The sequence below is a fragment of the Musca domestica genome, unplaced genomic scaffold (assembly GCF_030504385.1).
Source record: "Musca domestica strain aabys unplaced genomic scaffold, Musca_domestica.polishedcontigs.V.1.1 34, whole genome shotgun sequence".
In the NCBI taxonomy this organism is placed as follows: Eukaryota; Metazoa; Arthropoda; class Insecta; order Diptera; family Muscidae; genus Musca; species Musca domestica.
Window position 1 is genome coordinate 3,088,517 of NW_026712313.1, and position 18,468 is coordinate 3,106,984.

At 34.0% G+C, this 18,468-nt stretch overlaps 2 protein-coding genes across 2 annotated transcripts; both read right to left on the minus strand.

The window, feature by feature from the left end:
• Nucleotides 1-102: 102 nt before the first annotated feature.
• On the minus strand, nucleotides 103-4,279 carry LOC101887684 (uncharacterized). Its single transcript, XM_005185481.4, has 3 exons — nucleotides 4,055-4,279; nucleotides 3,809-3,991; nucleotides 103-451 (listed from the first exon to the last, which is right to left on the minus strand). Exons 1-3 carry the CDS (start codon nucleotides 4,113-4,115, stop codon nucleotides 243-245), a joined length of 453 nt encoding a protein of 150 aa, XP_005185538.1. The 5' UTR covers nucleotides 4,116-4,279; the 3' UTR covers nucleotides 103-242.
• A 3,957-nt stretch (nucleotides 4,280-8,236) lies between these two features.
• Nucleotides 8,237-17,203, minus strand: LOC101888196 (uncharacterized). Its single transcript, XM_005185484.4, has 3 exons — nucleotides 17,038-17,203; nucleotides 16,788-16,970; nucleotides 8,237-8,465 (listed from the first exon to the last, which is right to left on the minus strand). Exons 1-3 carry the CDS (start codon nucleotides 17,093-17,095, stop codon nucleotides 8,254-8,256), a joined length of 453 nt encoding a protein of 150 aa, XP_005185541.1. The 5' UTR covers nucleotides 17,096-17,203; the 3' UTR covers nucleotides 8,237-8,253.
• Between the last annotated feature and the right edge of the window lie 1,265 nt (nucleotides 17,204-18,468).

Consider the following 18,468-nt stretch of genomic DNA (forward strand, 5'->3'; position numbering starts at 1 on the left):
AATAATTAAAATTTATTTGGGCGAAAAAAAAATCAATGCACCTGAGATTTATGGAATTTTTAGATCGTCGAACCAAAACTTGTATAAAAATAAGAAAAAAAAAATATTTTTAATACTTTTTTATTTGATTTCAAACTAAAAAAATACGTCTTAGGTCAATCATAATCTACCACAAATAACAGAGATTCCTATAAAAATAAGTCTTTAATGGTACATTAGTTATTTTTTGGAGCGTTTTTTTTTCAGAATAGCCAGCGAGTCAAGCTGTAGATACCCAGTATGAAAATTGCAATTGGCGTAACCGTGGATGAGGTATTGCATAAATCACTCGTACAGACATCACATCTATCCAAATACACCAGAACGTCATTTGGATCAATTTGACAGCCAACCACTTGATTGGTCAAATCGCCAAAGTAGCAGGAACGGGCTATGTAAATTCCACCAAGTTCTGAAAAAAGAGAAGAAAAAATAATAATTAAATTAGAGTTCGATTTGCAATTAATTTCGAAGGTGCCTTAGATCATATAAATCTCCCTGAATTACACTGTGCAACACAAAATATAATTACGATAAACCCCCAGTAGATCATGAAAGTGGAGACTAAGTTGCAGTTTTGTAAGTTTACATAGTAAAGTAACCTAAATATAGGGGACAAGTTCCTGCCTCCACCATATATTTTAGATACCATCAGACATATGGCTAGAGAAGGTATACAAGGTGAAATAGAAAAACAGCAACAAAGTCAAAAGCCATAATTTTTACATTTTTTTTCAAATATTATTGAATGAAAGTAAAAAATGTCGGAAATAGCATCAAATTTTAGAATAAGTTTAGATTTGTCCGAATTTGTCGCCTTTAGCACTAATTATGGGCTTCAAACGGCCAACGAAACTGTCACACGCTGCCAAATGTTGCTCTGCGGTATTTTGGCCCATTCCCGGCAAAGCGCTTACTTAAGGTGATCTACACTTTGGTATTTTTTAGTGCCAACCTTGATTTGTAACTCCTCGAAATACTCATGTCAGACCCAAGAAGTGTATACATTCTTGGTCAGCGTAAAATTCTAAGTCGATTTAGCCATATCCGTCTGTCTGTCGTAATCACGCTATCTTTCGAACGAATTGGGATAGAAGGCTAAAATTTTGCACACGTGTTTATTTTTTTAGTAGCCAGGTTAAGTTCGTAAATGGGATATGTAGGTCCACGTTTTCATATAGGCCCCATATAATGGTACCTCCCGATTTTCGGTATTTTGATGATTTTAGCGAAATTATTCACTGGAATTGTTTCAAATTTGGTATTTGAAGTTCGTAATGGATACTACAGCCTGTGACAGAAAATTGTCTGTGCAGGTCCACGTCTTCCTATAGCCCCCATATAATGATACCTCCCAAAATTCGGTATTTTGATGATTTTAGCGACATTATTCACCGGAATTGTTTCAAATTACGTATTTAGAGTTCGTAATGAGAACTACAGTCTGTAACAGAAAAATGTCTATGCAGGTCCAGGTGTTCGTGTAGGCCCCATATATCAGTACCTCCCTATATTCGGTATTTTGACGGGTTTAGGTAAAATACCCACCGAAATTGTTTGAGATATCGTATTTGACGTTAGTAATGGTTGCTATAGGCTGTGACAGAAAATTGTCTATGCTGGTCCAGGTTTTCGCACAGCTCCGATATAACGGTACCTCCCTATATACGATATTTTAATGATTTTAGCTACATTATTCACCGTTTATTTCAAGTTTCGAATTTGAATATGGTAATGGCTAATGGCAAACAATGCCTATGTAGGTCCACGTCGTATAGACCCCAATATAACGGCTATATTCGGTATTTTAAAAATTTACAGAATTTTTTAAGGATTTTATTTTTTTAAATTTTCAAATTCGTTGCAAATGGTGGAGGGTATTCATAGTTTGGCCCGGCCGAACTTACTGCTTTTAAACTTGTTTATTTTGTTTTTATACCCTACACCTCAAGTTGGTAGGCATATTATGTCTTTGTCCATTTGTTTGTAACATGGAGAAGGAAGTTACCATAGTTACTTTTGAGGATCTTTATAGAATCACTTTCTGAGTCGATTTATGCATGTCAGTCTGTCCGTCCGTATGACCTGTCCTTGTATTTTTGTGAACCAAATACAGGTCGCATTTATTATCCGATTGAGATAAAATTTGGGAAACGATATTTGTTTGGCCCAAGAACGAACACTATAGAAATTGGTAATAATCGGATCAGATTAAGATATAGCTCCCATATATATCTTAAAACGATTTCGGGTTAATAGTGCACCAAATGACCAATATAAGTCCAAATGACCTGAATTTTGTTACATACCACCGAATTCAGTCTAGAAGAAATTACGTCAAATTTGGAGAAAATCGGTTTAGATATAGTTATATCTATAAATATATATTTATTATAGTCCGATTTGGGGTTTAAAGTCCCTCACAAGCGTAATATGCATTCCACAACAATGATCTCTGGTACCAGATATCAAATACAGCTCTTAAATAAGTCTATCAAATTTTGTCAAGATCGGTTCCGATTTGGATATAGCTCTTATAAATATCCTCAATCGATTTCTGGTTATTTGTGCACCAAATTGCCAATATCAGTCCAAATGATCTGAATTTGTTGCATGTCCAACGAATTTTAGTCTATAAGCAAGTATTTTAAATTTGGTGAAAATCGGATCAGATAAAGCTATAGCTCCCAAATATATGTTTCATCTGATTTGGTGTTTAATTCCCCTCACATTCGTAATATGCATTCGACAACAATGATATTCGGCACCAGTTATCAGATACAGCCCAAAAATACCTCTGGCAAATTTTATTAAGATCGGTTCAGATTTGGATATAGGTCCCATATATATCCATAATCCGATTTCAGGTTCATTGTGCAAATAATGGCTAATTTCACCTCAAGTGGAGTGAAATTCGGGTCGTACGTTTCCATTTTGTGCAATTCAGCTCCGATATATAGTTTTTTTATATAATCCTCCTCTAAGTGATATCATGCACTCTGTAGCAAACTATAACTGCTCTAAAGCCAAATGTTGATAGGTGAAACTTGAAATAAATTCTTTTGTGACGGGAGCTCTACTAAATATGAATAGTGGTGTAGGGTATCATATAGTTGGCCTTGCCCGACTTTTGACTTTTCCCTACTGCCTTATTTTTGCCGATTTCCAACTCTTCTACTGGTAGTAAAATTATATGACAAATAAATTTGTAGAATATTCCGAATAATACAATCTCGTAAAAAGTAAGTTCTAAACCTTTTTAAGAACCAAGCATTCCTCTTTTTTAGCTCGCTTGAGATTTAAAGTTATCGACCAAAATAATCCCCTAGTTTTTAGCTGCATTATTGCCAAAGGCACTATATACCTAAAATCAACAGATTTCAAGGAATCTTCATTTGAAAATGCCAAAAAAATGTGGAATAGGGGAGCCTATCTATTTAGGTTACTTTGCGACGTTAATCTTAGAAACGCCGATACACATGCCTTCTATTTTCAGCTCTACTTTCTGATGGATTTTCCCCGTAATTATTTTTTGCGTTGCACTGTGTAATCTGCATGATTTTTGCTGTAATTATTTTTTTGTGTTGCTCAGTACTAGAGAATTCTTCTTCAATATTTTTTGTGACACAATCTTTTGTCAACCACTGTAGTGGTGATAAATTCATTTCCCTATAAACAAAGCATGCCCGTAAACAAGTGTCTTATCACAGGCCACTGAATACACAAGATTTTTACAAAATAAATATATAAATTAAAATATCGGACTCACTGCTCTCCAATGTTTGCTTCATGCAACCCGTGGCTTCCATATTCTGACCATCCAGAGCGTTTCTTATATGACGTGGTGGTTTACTTGAACTACAATCGATTTTCATGCTCTCCTCCGGTTCGAAACGTAGGCCGCACTTTGAGTTTTGCCCTGATTCACACTGATAGCATTGGATGGCAAAAACTAAAAATCGAAAATTTAAATGATATTTAGTTGTTTTCCAATATTAAAGTATTGCGATATTACCATTTCCCACCAAACTGGTGGCCACTATGGCCACCATCAACCAATTTGTTATGGACGACATTTGTTTAGTAATTGACACCACAGACTCAAATAGCTGAGTTGAAATATTTTTGTTGTCGGTCTTCTTTGGAAAATTTTCGTGTTTATGTACTGCCTGCCTTCATCGACCTTCCCTGTCTGGCTGTCGTCTGTTTTTTAGTTCTTTTTTATTTCCATATTTCTTTGTAAGTATTTCGAAATTTTGTGTTTTGTTTATTTCGTTTTCGTTCTCTGTGTGTTTACTCTGCAATGCGAGAGAGGCAACTTAATGGAAGCTTTTCGATGTTGGAAAAAGCCCGAGTTTTGAAATTATTCGAATTTCGTGGAGCTTTTGTTGGAATGGCTGTTACGTTTGAATTTCAAAAAAAAGAAAAAAAAAAAATAATAAAAAAATAATAGTAATAATAATAATAATAATAATAATAATAATAATAATAATAATAATAATAATAATAATAATATAAAAAATAATAATAATAATAATAATAATAATAATAATAATAATAATAATAATAATATAAAAAATAATAAAAATAATAATAATAATAATAATAATAATAATAATAATAATAATAATAATAATAATAATAATAATAATAATAATAATAATAATAATAATAATAATAATAATAATAATAATAATAAATAATAATAACAATAATAATAATAATAATAATAATAATAATAATAATAATAATAATAATAATAATAATAATAATAATAATAATAATAATAATAATAATAAAAATAATTAATTACTATTATGGGCAAGATGATTGTTTTACAGATCTTCTGGGTCGGAAACAAATTTTCGGGTTATTTTTTATTTTTGGACGAATAAATACAGGTGCGGTATGACAAGAAGTATACATTTGTAGGCTTTTTTTGTAGTTCTTTTATTGAAAAAAATACTTTTTTATACCCTCAACCATATGCGTACAGAGGCTATATATCATTTCATACGAACAAAACGTGTCTCGTTTTAGACTCTAGGTCTTTAGGACCAAGTCCGAATGTCCCGATTTGGGGTCGATCTATGGTTGTCCATCCATCCGTGTGCCTGGCTGGTGTGCACGATAACTCTCCAAGGGAGTATTTGATTGGGTCCAAACAAGTAAAATAGTATCTGTCGGGTTTTCCCACAGATGTATGCCCCCAGCCTTGAGTTATGATTATTCAAACTGTTGGCAGATATATATCATCTTCACAAAAGATCTCACGTTAGCAAAAATATTTGGATGTGTGAAATTTAAAGAGAGTTGAATGCTTACTATTAAATTTTGAACCCTATGTGGGGGAGGTACCAGAAGAAATGGTTCGATCTCTACCATCTTTATAATAGATCTTGTGTTGACGGAAATATTGAGATGTACCAAGTCTGATGAATATTCCATCTTCAGAACACACCTTGAGTTAATAAAAATATTCTGATGTGTATAATTTTAAGAGAATCGGATGCTTATTTTGTATTTTATGATCCTTTTTTGTGGGGGAGGTACCAGAAGGAGTGATCGAACCTCTACTATCTTTATAACAGATCTTGTGTTGCTGAAAATTCACAGATGTGCCAAGTCTGAATGAAATCGGATGTTAATTTCGTATTTTATGAGCTTCATGGATATTCTAAATAATTACAGTCTGTGGGGAGATACCAGAAGGAGTGAACCGATATATTCCATCTTCACTCCCGTGGGTGGGTGATGAAAATATTCTGATGTGTGAAATTTGAAGACTCCCTTCGAGAGTTATCGTTCGCACCAGCCAGACAAACAGACGGACGGACATCGCTAGATCGATTCCAAATGTACTGAAACGGATTTGGTCCGAAGTAGCCTAGGTTCTAAAACCGTTATATCGTTGAGGCACTTCGTAACGGGTACTATAGCCTGTGACAGAAAATTGTCCATGCATGTCCAGGTCTCCCTATAGCCCCCATATAATTGTACCTCCCTATATTCGGTATTTTGATGATTTGAGCGACTTGGTCACCGGAATTATTTCAAATTTCGTAATAAAAGTTCGTAATGTGTACTACAGCCTGTGACAGAAAATTGACTGTGCGGACCCACGTCTTCGTATAGTTCCCACATAACAATACCTCCCCATATTCGATATTTTGGTGATTTCATATGACATTATTCACCGGAATTTCATATTTGCACTTCGTAACGGGCACTATAGCCTGTGACTGCAAACAGCCAATGCATGTCTGGATCTCCGCGTAGGCCTCATACAGGTGTACCTACCTATATTCGGTATTTTGATGATTTTAGAGACGTTGGAATTATTTCAAATTTCGTAATAAAAGTTCGTAACCGGTACTACAGCCTGCGATAGAAACTTGACTATGCGGACCTCTTCGTATAGTCCCCATATAGCACTACCTCCCAATATTCGGTATTTTGATTACTCATGTTGCTCTACGGTATTGTGGCCCTCAAGCGCTTGCTTGAGGTGATTGTCACTTTAGTATTTTTTAGTGCCAGCCTTGCTTTCCAAAATACTTCAGACACAATAGTCCAACGGATCGGTATCCGGAAATTTTAGTGGCCATCGTGCGCTGGAAATGAAGCAAGAAACCACATTTTGTAACCATTCTTGGGTGGCGCGTGCTGAGTGCGATGGTGCTGAGTCCTATTGGAATGTCCAAGGTCTGCGGCAAAAATGTTTGCGTGCCCAAGGCTTTAATACACCCTCCAGAATATTTTCGCGATAATATTCGGCATTTATTCTGATGCCACGGTCGATTAATACGAGCGGAGAGCAACCATCGGCTGTTATGGCGGCCCACACCATCACCATGGCCGGCGCTTGAGTTCTGGTGGCCAACCGAAGGTGCACATTTTTAGCTGACCACTTTCGCAAGTAAACTCGATAATTTTGTTTGTTTACAAACTGTTGGGCAACGAATGTTTTCTCATCGGAGAAAACGAAATTCGGCAGTTCACCACTTTCGGCCAAGCGAAGTAACTCTGTAGCTCTTTTGAGTCTATTTTCATTCTATTGGGGTGTAAGTTCTTGCACTTTTTGGAATTTCAATGGCCTTTTTCAAAATTTGCCGAATGAAATATTGCGATATATTCAGCTCACGAACCATTTTACGGCTACTGCGACGCGGGTTTCGATCAAGTCGCTTCTTTACTTTTCGAACCATTTCTGTCTATGTTGCTGTACAAAATGGCCATTAACAGTCCAAATGGTACATCTCACCGAATCCACTCTAGAAGCAAGCAAAAGTTCGGAGAAAATCGGTTCAGACATATCTATTGCTCCTATATATAGGTTTAATCCGATTTGGTATTTAAGTCCATCAAATTCGTAATATGCACCTCCCAAAAATGATCTTTGGTATACGATATCAGATGCAGCCCAGAAATGCCTCTGCCAAGTTGTATCAAGATCGGTTCAGATTTGTATTTAGTTCCCGTATTATCTTCAACCGATTTCCGGTTAATTGTGCACAAAATGGCCAATATCAGTCCAAATGATCTGAATTTTGGCAAATCCGACCGAATTCAGTCTAGAAGCAAGTATATTAACTTTGGTGAAAATTGGTTCAGATATAGCGTAATATGCATTCGACAACAATGATATTTGGTACCAGATATCTTATAGAGGTCGGAAATACTTTTGCCAAATTTTATCGAGAACGGCTAAATCGGATTATATCCTTAATACCATTTCAGATTTATTGTGCCAATAATTGCTAATATCAGCCAATAATGGCTAATATCGAGTGATTTTTGGGACGTGAGTTTCCATTTAGTGCGAGATACATTTTTTAATATAATCCTTCTCGAAGTGATATTATGCACTCTGTAGTCATGTGTTTGATATAAAAGATTAAAATTTCTCCATCAAATTTAGTGAAAATCGATTCAGAATTGGATATGCCTCCCATATAGTAGTAGTTCCCTCTGAAACCAAACTATATCTACTTCAAATAAATTATTTTGTTACGGAGCTCTACTAAATCTGCATAGTGATGTAGGGTTGACTTTTTGAACTATATCTTATCCATTTGTATGACTATTTACAGAAAATAACAATAATTTCAATTACTTTAAATCAATTTTATTTTTTTTTTTTTTTGTCAATAAAATACAATTTTAAAGATATTTACACAGAATTTTTATATTTAACAAAAAAATATTTAATTTTTACGATAAAATACGAGCCAAACCAAAGAAGCAAATCAAACCAACAACAAATGGACTCATCGATGAGGAGGTATTGCAGAGATTGTCTTTACAAACATCGCATGACAACTGCTTGACGCCGTAGTTTGTGGGATCTGTCTTGCAACCGGTTTCCGTGTGAGAGATATCGCCAAAGTAGCAGGAACGTAGAATGTGTTTGCCGCCACCCAAAGCTGTAAAACAGAAGGAGAATAAAAAAAAAATATTCCGTTAAATATATTTCATTCATTATGAGAGCTAACAAGCTCAAGTCTTTTAATAAAGGTTATAAAAAATATTTATATTTATTTATTCTCATTTAACAAAAAAAGTTCTATATTCCCACACTGAATTGTAGAATTCATAGAGACCGGTTTTAAATATTTTTATTTGTTCAAAAAAAAAAAATTCAAACTGGGGAGTGGTTTGGCATGGAGAATATTTTATTATTATCAATGAATATCGTTGTTGACCATTTATTTTTTGTTTCCAATGAATTAAATTCTCATCATCATCCAACGTGATTTTTTGAAAATACGTTGTAATTTTTTTCTACTCTAGTTTTGAGTTCTTCACACTTCACCTCAACTTGCCATAAAAAATTTGCTAACACGTTGGAACACAAAACAAAACTTGGTAATTTAAAATGGTTAACTACGCAGTAACAAAGCCAACAAAATCTACTTAACAAACGTCTTAATGAAATCCCTTACAATTGTGGTCTATTGGACGACAAAACACCCCGCCCTCACACCCTCATGAATAATTACAAACATACTTGAAAATACGCATCGCACACAAATCAAAAAATATAAACAAACCTGACATCATCGCAGTCGTTTTGTACGATGCCAATTGAAGAAACTCATGAGAACGAACAGTGCCTTGCAGGGGATTGATACGACGAGGAAAAACGATTTATAACAGTTAATTTATTTATTATTAAAACAAAAAAAAAAAAAAAATAAATAAATAAATAAATAAAATAAGATAATAATCTATATATATAAAAGGAAGTTGTGTTAGTTACTACGCTTATAACTTAAGAACCGCTGGACAGATTTTAACGATTCAAACAAATTCGGAATTGTCTCTTTTCCGAAAAGGATAATATCCAAAAAAATCGCGTAAAAATGTGATATATTAACATTTTCATTTTGACTTATGAAATGTACAATAGTAATGTTTTATTTTGCATGATTTTTTTTCCATTTTGACTTACTTTTTTCTAATGTACATTTGTAGTGTTTTTTTTTATATTTTTTTTTTAATTCGAATATTAATACCAATTTATTTAATTGACTTGATTTCTTGAGAACTGAAATTCATGGCGGGTTGCATGGAAGTCAGTCAAATGATATCGAAATAACTTAACGCGGTTAGACCAATGTTAAAAGATAATTACTTTTTCAAAATCGCTAAAAACACGATAAAAGAGATGTAATGGCAAAAATTCTCAAATCGGGAAAAATCGAAAAAAAAAATCAATGGAAATTGACTAGATATGGAAATAATCCATCCAATGAGAACTTAAAATGCAAAATTCATTGGGACTGCAACCAGTGAAATACCGAATATGAAGAGCACTGTTATATGCGAACTATATAAAATAGTGGAGCAAATTGAAAATTTGGAAAGAAAAGGATACATTTCCTCGGAAAATTCTTCCGAAACCTTAAAAGTAACCTTAACTCCCATGAAACGTTATACGGTGACTATGCGCTATCATCAGTAGTCAGTTTGGTTGGTACATAACAATCCCAAAAAGGGGGGATCAAACGTTTTTAGGGTCCATTTTATATAGTTTAACCAAACACAAAGGGCCTCAAATATTTTGCTCTATACTTCGCAAAAGTTACCATAGAGTTTTAAATTTTTCCTAGGGGTTTCATGAATAATCAGTTGTTCAAATATATATCAGATGTATATCAAATGTTGGTAATTTGAGATTTTAAGAAGAACAACACATTTTTTCAAATAATTATAAGAATAGGACCATGCTTTGGTATAACCCTTATATGTGGACCTATTTCTTTCATATTACAATAATCCGCCCAATGAGAACTCAAAATGCAATTCATTGGAATTGCAATCAGTGAAATACTGAATATAAAGGGTGCAAAATGGTAGAGCGAATTGGACATTTAGGAAAAAAAAAAACTTTCAAGATATCTTAAATCGCTTTTGCAGGTCACGATATATGACCCCCGGATAAGGGTACACTCCTTTTTCAAGTATAGTTTACATTTTAACCATATTTTACTCATATGCATTTTAGCAAAAGTTGGTAATTTGAGAAGAAACCATCCTCGCAAAAAATGATCACGTTTTGGTATAACCATTATATAATTTAAGCTATATTCGGGGTTTTCGACATTTTTCTTTCATTTTTCAGGCCTTTATTTGGCATCTTTGTTTCTACGGGTGTAAAAAACCTCTTCTAATAAAATTTGACTTTTGGAGTAGAGTCCATCTTGGTCTTGATCACATTCATCAATTGATTTGGCTAAAAAATTGTATTTAGGCTACTCTGGGATAGAGAATCGTCTTACAGATAATTGTCCACATAGGCATTTATTTGAGTATAGTTCCCACATTAGTGTACCCGCAAATCCACCTTCCTAACCAATGTTTGGTCAGAAAAAAAAAATTTGGTATACTATTGAATTTTTAACTCACAAGAGAATATTGCCTGGGAACGTAGATGTGGGATGTACGTCTACATGCTTTGATCTCCGAAATATCAAATTGTGGCAGAAACATGAAAAAATCACGAATATTATTTTATGGATCGTTATTGAATTATACTATGAAGAAAAATATGGACTTTATGGGTTTTCCAACACACAATTTAAATGACAAAAATAAATTAATTCCTATCTTAAGGTAATGGGTGTAAAAGACCAATTATCTTTGACTATTTTGAAATCATTCAGATCAGTGTTCTATAATGCCTTAAAAAATATGCATTAAAAACTAAAAGTAGGGGCCGGCAACGCGGACCGGGCCAGCTAGTAATAAATAAATAACATAAAAATATGACCTATATATATGAAAAAAGTGAATATGCTTAAATATCCACGATTATTTTTTTATTACACAATTCGGGATTTTAAGATATGAGATCCATATTTTTTAAATCAATAAATTTAATATAAATTAAAAATGCTTTTAAAGAATACACGATTTTTGAGCATGAATTCCCAAAAAAATATTTTAAAAAGTCCATGATTTTTAAATAGTCATGATTTATATGCAGTAAATCCATTAGCCAGGACGCTTTCAAAATGATCTTAAAAATTTTTGTCTAAAAAGGATTCTTTAAAAGTTTTCTGAAACAAAACCATGATTTCGGGTAAGAATGTTCCTCAAAATGTATATTTTTATACCCTCCACCTTGGAAAGGAGGGTATATTAACTTTGTCATTCCGTTTGTAACATCCTTAAATATTCGTCGTAGACCCCATAAAGTACATATATTCATAATCAGCATAAAATTCTAAGTCGATTTAACGATGTCCGTCTGCCTGTCCGTCTGTCTGTCTGTCTGCTGAAATCACGATACAGCCCACATTATTTGACGTAGAGCGCCAAAATTTAGCAGAGCAATTGGTATTGTGTCTAGGATGGTTGGTATTGAAAATCGGTCCACGTTCTGGTATATTCCCCATATAACGGTACCTCCCGATATTCGGTATTTTGATGATTTATGCCACATTATTTAACGGATTTGTCTGAAAATTGGTATTTGTAGGTCATAACGGGTCCCTGTATGTGTGGCAAAACATAGCATGTATAGGTCCACGTTTTGGTATAGCCTTCATATAATGGTACCTCCCGATATTCGATATTTTGATTATTTTTGCCACAGTTTTTAACGGATTTGTCTAAAAATTGGTATTTGTTGGTCATAATTGGTTCCAGCTCCGGTGGCGAAACGTTGCATGTATGGGTCCATGATTTGGTATAGCCCCCATATAACGGTACCTCCCGATATTCGGTATTTTGATGGTTTTTGCAACATATTTTCACTGATTTGTGTAAAAATTGGTATTTGTGAGTCATAATGGGTCCTAGTTCGTGTGGCGAAACATTGTATGTATAGGTCCACGTTTTGGTATAGTCCCCATATAACGGTAGCTCACAATATTCGATATTTTGATGTTTTTTGACTGATTTTTTCACGAATTTCACTGAAAATTTGGTATTTGTAGATCATAATGGGTCCCAGTTCGTGTGGCGAGTCATTGTAATTATAGGTCCACGTTTTGGTATAGCCCCCATATAACGGTACCTCCCGATATTCGGTAACTTGATGATTTTTGACCCTTTTTTTCACGTATTTGTCTGAAAATTGGTATTTGTAGGTCATAATGGGTTCTAGCTCCGTTGTCGGAACCTTCCAGGTCCACGATTTGGTAGAGCCGTTGTATGGGGGCTATATGAAAATGTTGACCTACATGGTTCATTTACGTACTTAACTACTACTGGAAAAATAAACATGTTTTAGCCTTCTATCTCAATTCGTTCGAAAGGTAGCGTGATTACAACAGACAGACGGACATCGCTAAATCGACTTAGAATTTTACGTTGATAGAGAATATATATACTTTGTTGGGTCTGACATGAGTATTTCGAGGAGTTACAAAGGGGCAGGGTATATTAACCCTCCATAGTATGGTGGAGGGTACAAAAACATGTAAACAAAGGCTATGGTTGTGCCCTACACCGCTACAACATGTTAAAAGGCCCCTTATGTTCAAATCCATTTTGGAAGATTTCGTTTTTGTTATGATGTCATCGAGCCCTACCCTTAGCTTTTTGACCGGTGGTATTTTTAGAATGTTTACACATTCCGTCGTGTTGTCGTTTGTACAGCTAAATATAATCCAATAGTCATTCAAATTCCAAGACTTCTTACTTGAACTTAAGTCTCTTCTCATTCAAAATTCCAGTTCGGTTGGTTTTTAATTATGACCTTTAGATTGACAGCAAAATCGGAAAAAAATTTAATTTTTTGGTCCATAAATAATAGGCTTTAATTCTGATCCTAATTCCATGCACAATTTCGTGAGCATCGCACGATAATTGCAACCTGTATATAACACCCTCAACACATAGTGCTGCAGGATGTAGAAAAACTTAATGAACCCAAAATTGAAAGTGAAATTGAAAAAAATCGCATTCAATAAAAAAAATGTCAAAAAATGAAAAGAAAAATTAACAAAATTTCATATTATTGCGACCTGTAGCGTAACTACAAATCAACATAGACAGACGGACGAACATACATAGCTAGATCGACTCAGCTCGGCATACATAATTCTTAGTCCAATCAAACTTACAGTACCCCCTACACATACTGTTGTAGGGTATAATTAAATATCTTAAAAAATAACTTTTTGGATTTTGAAAAAAAAAATATTTTTTTGATATTTAAAAATATTGAAAAAAAGCAAATTTTAATGAAATCGGAGACCACCTTCTTTCTCCTTATATAAGATTCACAAAAAAGTATAAGATATGAATTTTGAATTTTTAGGATTGTTCAAGTTTCGCCGCTTTAGTCGGGAAGTCCTTGACGAGTTAAAAAAAGACCTATATTCAGGGTAAGGGATTTCATTGGTTAGGATGCAAAATATTTTGAAAGAAATCTGAAGCAATTTTGAAAAATTATTGAGAATATTTGAAAAAAGTAAGTAAGTAAAGGCTATAGACGTGCGGGCCTATAATTTGATACCCTCTAAAACTGCAATTTAGGTAAAGTTTTGCTGATCTGAAATCAGTTTGACTAAAATGAAGTTTCCCCTAGGAAACATCCCCATATCTGTTACATAGTAAATGTAAATGTTGAACCTAATTGCTCCTGTTTTCAAGTAATCATCAGAGATCCGGAACCAATATTTTCAAAAACATACGATTTCTAAAAATTATCGGCATTTCACGAGTCAAATGTTCCCACAACGTCAAATACCTAATTTGATCGTTCGGAAAGAACAGACCCATACACTGGTTGTTCATTTCACTAACCAAAGACCTGTCATGTCCTACCATGATCATGTCCTAAACACTAACCTCGTATGAAATTGCAGTCCTGGAGTGCGATTGCAAAATCTAGACATCTAGATATCTGATCCGCATTAAACCCTAAATATTTTGCGATCATCTCCAAGAACCTTTTTTTTATTCCGACCCTAACCCTACCACCATATAAAATTTCATGAAGATCGGAAGATAATTGCGACCTGAATATAATAGCCCCAATACATAGTTTCGTATTGTGAAAAATGTATTGCATAATTTACAATTCAATATTGTAAGTCAAATTGAATAAAACAGGACCAAAGTATTCCACTTCATCTAATACCTATAAAAATATTGGAATGTGGAAAATGTAAAGAAAATCGAACATATATTTCTATTACGATTTAAATAACTGTAAATCAAAATTGTTATTTATGTGATGGAGGTATCAGAAGGGGTGGGCAGAAAAATCCATATTTACATCAGATCTCTGGTAGAGAAAAATATTTAGAAATACTTAAAGGACCTTTGCTGTTTTCTAAGACTTTCTACCTATAGAAGTCCTTTTCAAAGTCTTCTATCTAAAGAACACCATCTACAGGTACTTCCATCGTAGCAACAGTCGTTTTTGACCCACTGTCTCATATATTTTCAATATTGCACAAACTAGAAGATCAAGAGTTCAGTTAAATTACCCCAGCAATAATGTATACCTCTATATGCACATACATATGTCGCTATGGATGTGTTTTGAATATTTTGGAAATAATTAAATAAAAATACCACTACGATATATAGTATTTCCCCCATATACACAAAGTGGTTACTACCACATCGTCACTAGTAATATATTCACTAAACGATATTATCGGAAAATCAATCTTCGGTACTTTTTAATTTTTTTTTTCAAATTTACAGGCTAGTAAAATGTATTTTGAGAGTTTGGCTTTGCAGTTGTATCTTACTCCTCGCAAAAAAAAAAAACAATTCTAGACATTCGCTATAATGTTGCGCTTGAAATTTAAGTATTTTAAGGTTTTCTAAGCCTTTTCCGACCTCATTCATTACAATTTTTTCTTATATATTTCTATATATTTATGGGTCTAGCTCCAACCTTCAGCAGACTCGATAGTAATTTCGTAACTGGGTAAAATTCGACCTGTAATTTTTTTGGTATCGATTTGCATTTTGGCATAATCCACATATAGTGGTAATGTCAGAAAGATCTGAGTTGTTTAGAAAGTTCCGAAACATCTCAAGGCTGAATGGTAAAAATATTCAGTATTTTTAGGTATTGGTTTATCGACCAAATTTGAGAACAACAGAGCTCAAATTACGTAAAAACTCTCGGATCTTCTTTAATTTTTTTCAGAGGCAAGTATTTATACCTTGATTCCGGGAAAGTATTTTTTTCTTGTAGGACGGATCTGGGCACCAGAATATTTGACTTGAATGACCAGGTCTAAGTCCCGGACTAGAACCGGAGTTACTAAACCGATATGGACAATATAATAAAAATACCTATTCAATAAGTGTTCACATGGTGTTACTTAAAACGGTTGCGAAGGTGTATCGAAACTATTGATTTTTTGGACCTGTTTTTTTTTTGTAAATCCACCAAAAGTCAAAAATCCCCATTTTTTAAGTCCACAAAATGTATGCCAAATTATTGTTGACACTATTGCTTTCCAAATTCTAAAATAATTGTTATTATCTTTCTTGGGTACAGAGAGCCGATTATATTCACGACATTCTGTTCAGTTTTCCTAAATTGATTTCCTCCTCAAGGTGTGTCCAACACCGGCTATGCGAAATAAATTTGTTACTCCTTTTAAGTTGCCAGAATTCGGTCGGGACTTGAAATTTTCAACTCTGGGTTGTCTAACACCGGTTACCCTGATCCAAGAAAGATAGTAACATATTTTGTAGAATTTTGAAAAGGTTATAGTGGCAAAATAATTCGGCATAGATTTGAGGACCCCCAAAAAGGCCTTTTTCGACTTTTGGGGGATTTTTAATAAATCCGGGTCCAAAAAATCCATAATTTTGATACAACTCTGGGACCATTTAAATAATACCATCAAGTGACCAATTGTTGAATTTCGTTTTATTAGCTTTCAAATATCCATATCGGTTTTATGGGTCCAGGTCTAACCCGGGTCATAGACCCGGATCAAAAATCCGGGTATACGGGTCCGCTAAACAATTTTTCTAAGATATTTTGTATAAGTCTTGTGGGAGAATTTCCAGATGTCTATTTTTTATAAATACTTAGTTCTCAAGTAGTTGCTCACACAAATGGGTATTTCCAAAATTACGACAAACACAGCCGTACATAAATACGTATTTATATGATGCATATATTTATATGCGAACAAAAAAAAAAAAAAATATATTGCCCAATATTATAACAGCCGGTACAACAATTAACAAAAACGAGAAAAAACGCAACACCGACACACACACTCGCACTCAAAATGACGTAAACTTACTTGATTCCAGCGTCTGTTTCATGCAACCGGTGGCATTAATGCTGCGACCATTCAACAGTGGCAACAAATAGAATGGGGCACTGACACGATTGCAGTCCATTTTCAAACTGTCATCGGATTCGAATTTTTCACCGCATTTCGAGTTTTGCAAGGAGGTACATTGGTAGCAACGGATGGCCAAAGCTAATAGAAAAATTAATAAAAACAATTAAAATAACTTTTGATAATGTAACCAAAAATTAGAACATACCAGAGCTGGCCAATGCCACCACAACAGCGAAGATCAACAAATATTTTGTAGTAGCCATGATTTTTTGAGAAAAAAAAAACCGCACAATTTTTTATATATTTTATTTTTTTTTTCAGAATTTCCAAAACACCAACGCCGAACCGATGTGAACACTTTAAGATACACAATTTGAATATTTTGCCGTGCCAGATGTGTGGAAGTCTATTGCCTATTGTCTAAAAAAATCTATTAACTGAAAATTTGTTTGTTTGAGAATCTGTGTGTCTCTTAGATTTCTCTTTTGGGTGATCATTGAATTGTCGCTATTGAGTTCTGTTTGGTTGAGTGTAATATTTTTGTTTTGAAATTAAGAGTGAGAAAGAGAGGGTGTACTCGCAAGATGAAATATTAGGTTGGAATGGAAAATAGATTTAGAAAATTTAAACCAAATAAATAAATTTAAACCAGACAGACAGAGAGACGGACCGGCGGACGGACATCGCTAGATTGACTACAAATGTCCTAAAACTAAACCGTTATTTCGATGAGGCACATTTTGCCCGTATCAGATTATATATACAGGGTGAGATAAAAAAGAAACTGCACCAAAGTCAAACACCATAATTTTTACATTTTTGTTTTTTTATAACCTCCACCATAGTATGGAGGGTATATTAGATTTTAGACTCCACAAAGTATATATATTCTTGATCAGCATAAAATTCTTTGTCAATGTCCGTTCGTCTGTCCCTCCGTGGAAATCACTCTAGCTTCCTAATGAAATGAAGTAGGTTGATAAAATTTTACTCAAATATGTATTATGTCTGCAGGACTTTTGGTATTGAAAATGGGCCATGTAGGACCACGTCTTCGTATAGCCCCATTATAACGGTACCTCCCGATATTCCGTATTTTAATGATTTTAGCGACATTATTTACCGGAATTGTTTCAAATTTGGTGCACCAAATTTGGTATTTGAAGTTCGTAATAGATACTACAGCATAAAACAGAAAATGGGCCACGTAGGTCCACGTCGTCGTATAGACCCTTATATACGGCTACATCCGGTATTTTTAAGATTTTAACAGAATTTTTAACGGATTTTATTTTTTTTTAAACTGTTAAATTTGTACCAACCTACAGGTTTTTTACTTCTTTTTTTTTAATTTTATTGAATGAAAGCAAAAAATGTCGGAAATAACCTCAAATTTTAGAATAAGTTTAGATTTGTTCGAATTGGTCACCTTTGGCATGAATTATGGCCTTCGAAAGGCCAATGAAACCGCCATGCGCTGCCCGATTGTTGCTCTGCGGTATTTTGACCCATCCCCTGCGAAGCTCTTGCTTGAGGTGATCGACACTTTTGTATATTTAGTACCAACCTTGCTTTCCAAAATACTCCAGACACAATATTCCAACAGATAGTATCCGGAGATTTTGGTGTATGTAAC

Bases quoted from the DNA above. Each gene is read 5' to 3' on its own strand.
- LOC101887684 (XM_005185481.4), bottom strand. From the start codon at position 4,115: ATGTCGTCCATAACAAATTGGTTGATGGTGGCCATAGTGGCCACCAGT. The intron at 3,992-4,054 runs GTAATATCGCAA...TTCGATTTTTAG, and splicing joins CACCAGTTTGGTGGGAAATG to TTTTTGCCATCCAATGCTAT. The intron at 452-3,808 runs GTGAGTCCGATA...CTCTTTTTTCAG, and splicing joins GAAGCAAACATTGGAGAGCA to AACTTGGTGGAATTTACATA.
- LOC101888196 (XM_005185484.4), bottom strand. From the start codon at position 17,095: ATGGCTACTACAAAATATTTGTTGATCTTCGCTGTTGTGGTGGCATTG. The intron at 16,971-17,037 runs GTATGTTCTAAT...TTTTTCTATTAG, and splicing joins GGTGGCATTGGCCAGCTCTG to CTTTGGCCATCCGTTGCTAC. The intron at 8,466-16,787 runs GTAAGTTTACGT...TCTGTTTTACAG, and splicing joins GAAACAGACGCTGGAATCAA to CTTTGGGTGGCGGCAAACAC.